The 535-nt window shown below is 63.0% G+C and overlaps 1 protein-coding gene across 1 annotated transcript; it reads left to right on the forward strand.

The window, feature by feature from the left end:
- Window positions 1-8: 8 nt before the first annotated feature.
- On the forward strand, window positions 9-514 carry LOC104916598 (feather keratin 1-like). Its single transcript, XM_010727625.2, has one exon. It carries the CDS (start codon window positions 24-26, stop codon window positions 324-326), a length of 303 nt encoding a protein of 100 aa, XP_010725927.1. The 5' UTR covers window positions 9-23; the 3' UTR covers window positions 327-514.
- The last annotated feature ends 21 nt before the right edge of the window (window positions 515-535 follow it).

Here is a 535-nt window from a genome sequence, read left to right on the forward strand (position 1 = left end):
CTCAGACCCTCCACCCCACAGCCATGTCCTGCTACGACCTCTGCCGCCCCTGCAGTGGGGGACCCACCCCGCTGGCTAACAGCTGCAACGAGCCCTGTGTCAGGCAGTGCCAGGACTCCCAGGTCGTCATCCAGCCCTCCACCGTGGTGGTCACCCTGCCGGGACCCATCCTCAGCTCCTTCCCCCAGAACACCGCCGTCGGATCCTCCTCATCAGCTGCCGTGGGCAGCGCCCTCGACGCCCAGGGAGTGGCCATCTCCTCCGGCGGCTTCGGCTTCGGAGGCCTGGGCTGCTTCAACGGCGGCAGAGCCCGCTACCCCTGCTAAGGGCCTGCGCCCACACCCTCACACCAACCACCTGCACCCTGCAAGGCGCCTCACGCACTGACCTCACGTCTCTGTGTCACCTATGGCCCAAGGGCTCACCAGCCATGACTCCTCTTTTCATGGCATGAAACAGAGAAGGATGGAACAACTTCAGACCATGCTGCTTGGAAACATGAGCGCAGTAACTTTCTTCTGTCTTTGCACTTCAA

This window comes from Meleagris gallopavo, unplaced genomic scaffold, assembly GCF_000146605.3.
Source record: "Meleagris gallopavo isolate NT-WF06-2002-E0010 breed Aviagen turkey brand Nicholas breeding stock unplaced genomic scaffold, Turkey_5.1 ChrUn_random_7180001923646, whole genome shotgun sequence".
Classification (NCBI taxonomy): Eukaryota; Metazoa; Chordata; class Aves; order Galliformes; family Phasianidae; genus Meleagris; species Meleagris gallopavo.

Coding starts and splice junctions, on each gene's coding strand:
- LOC104916598 (XM_010727625.2), top strand. CDS start 24: ATGTCCTGCTACGACCTCTGCCGCCCCTGCAGTGGGGGACCCACCCCG.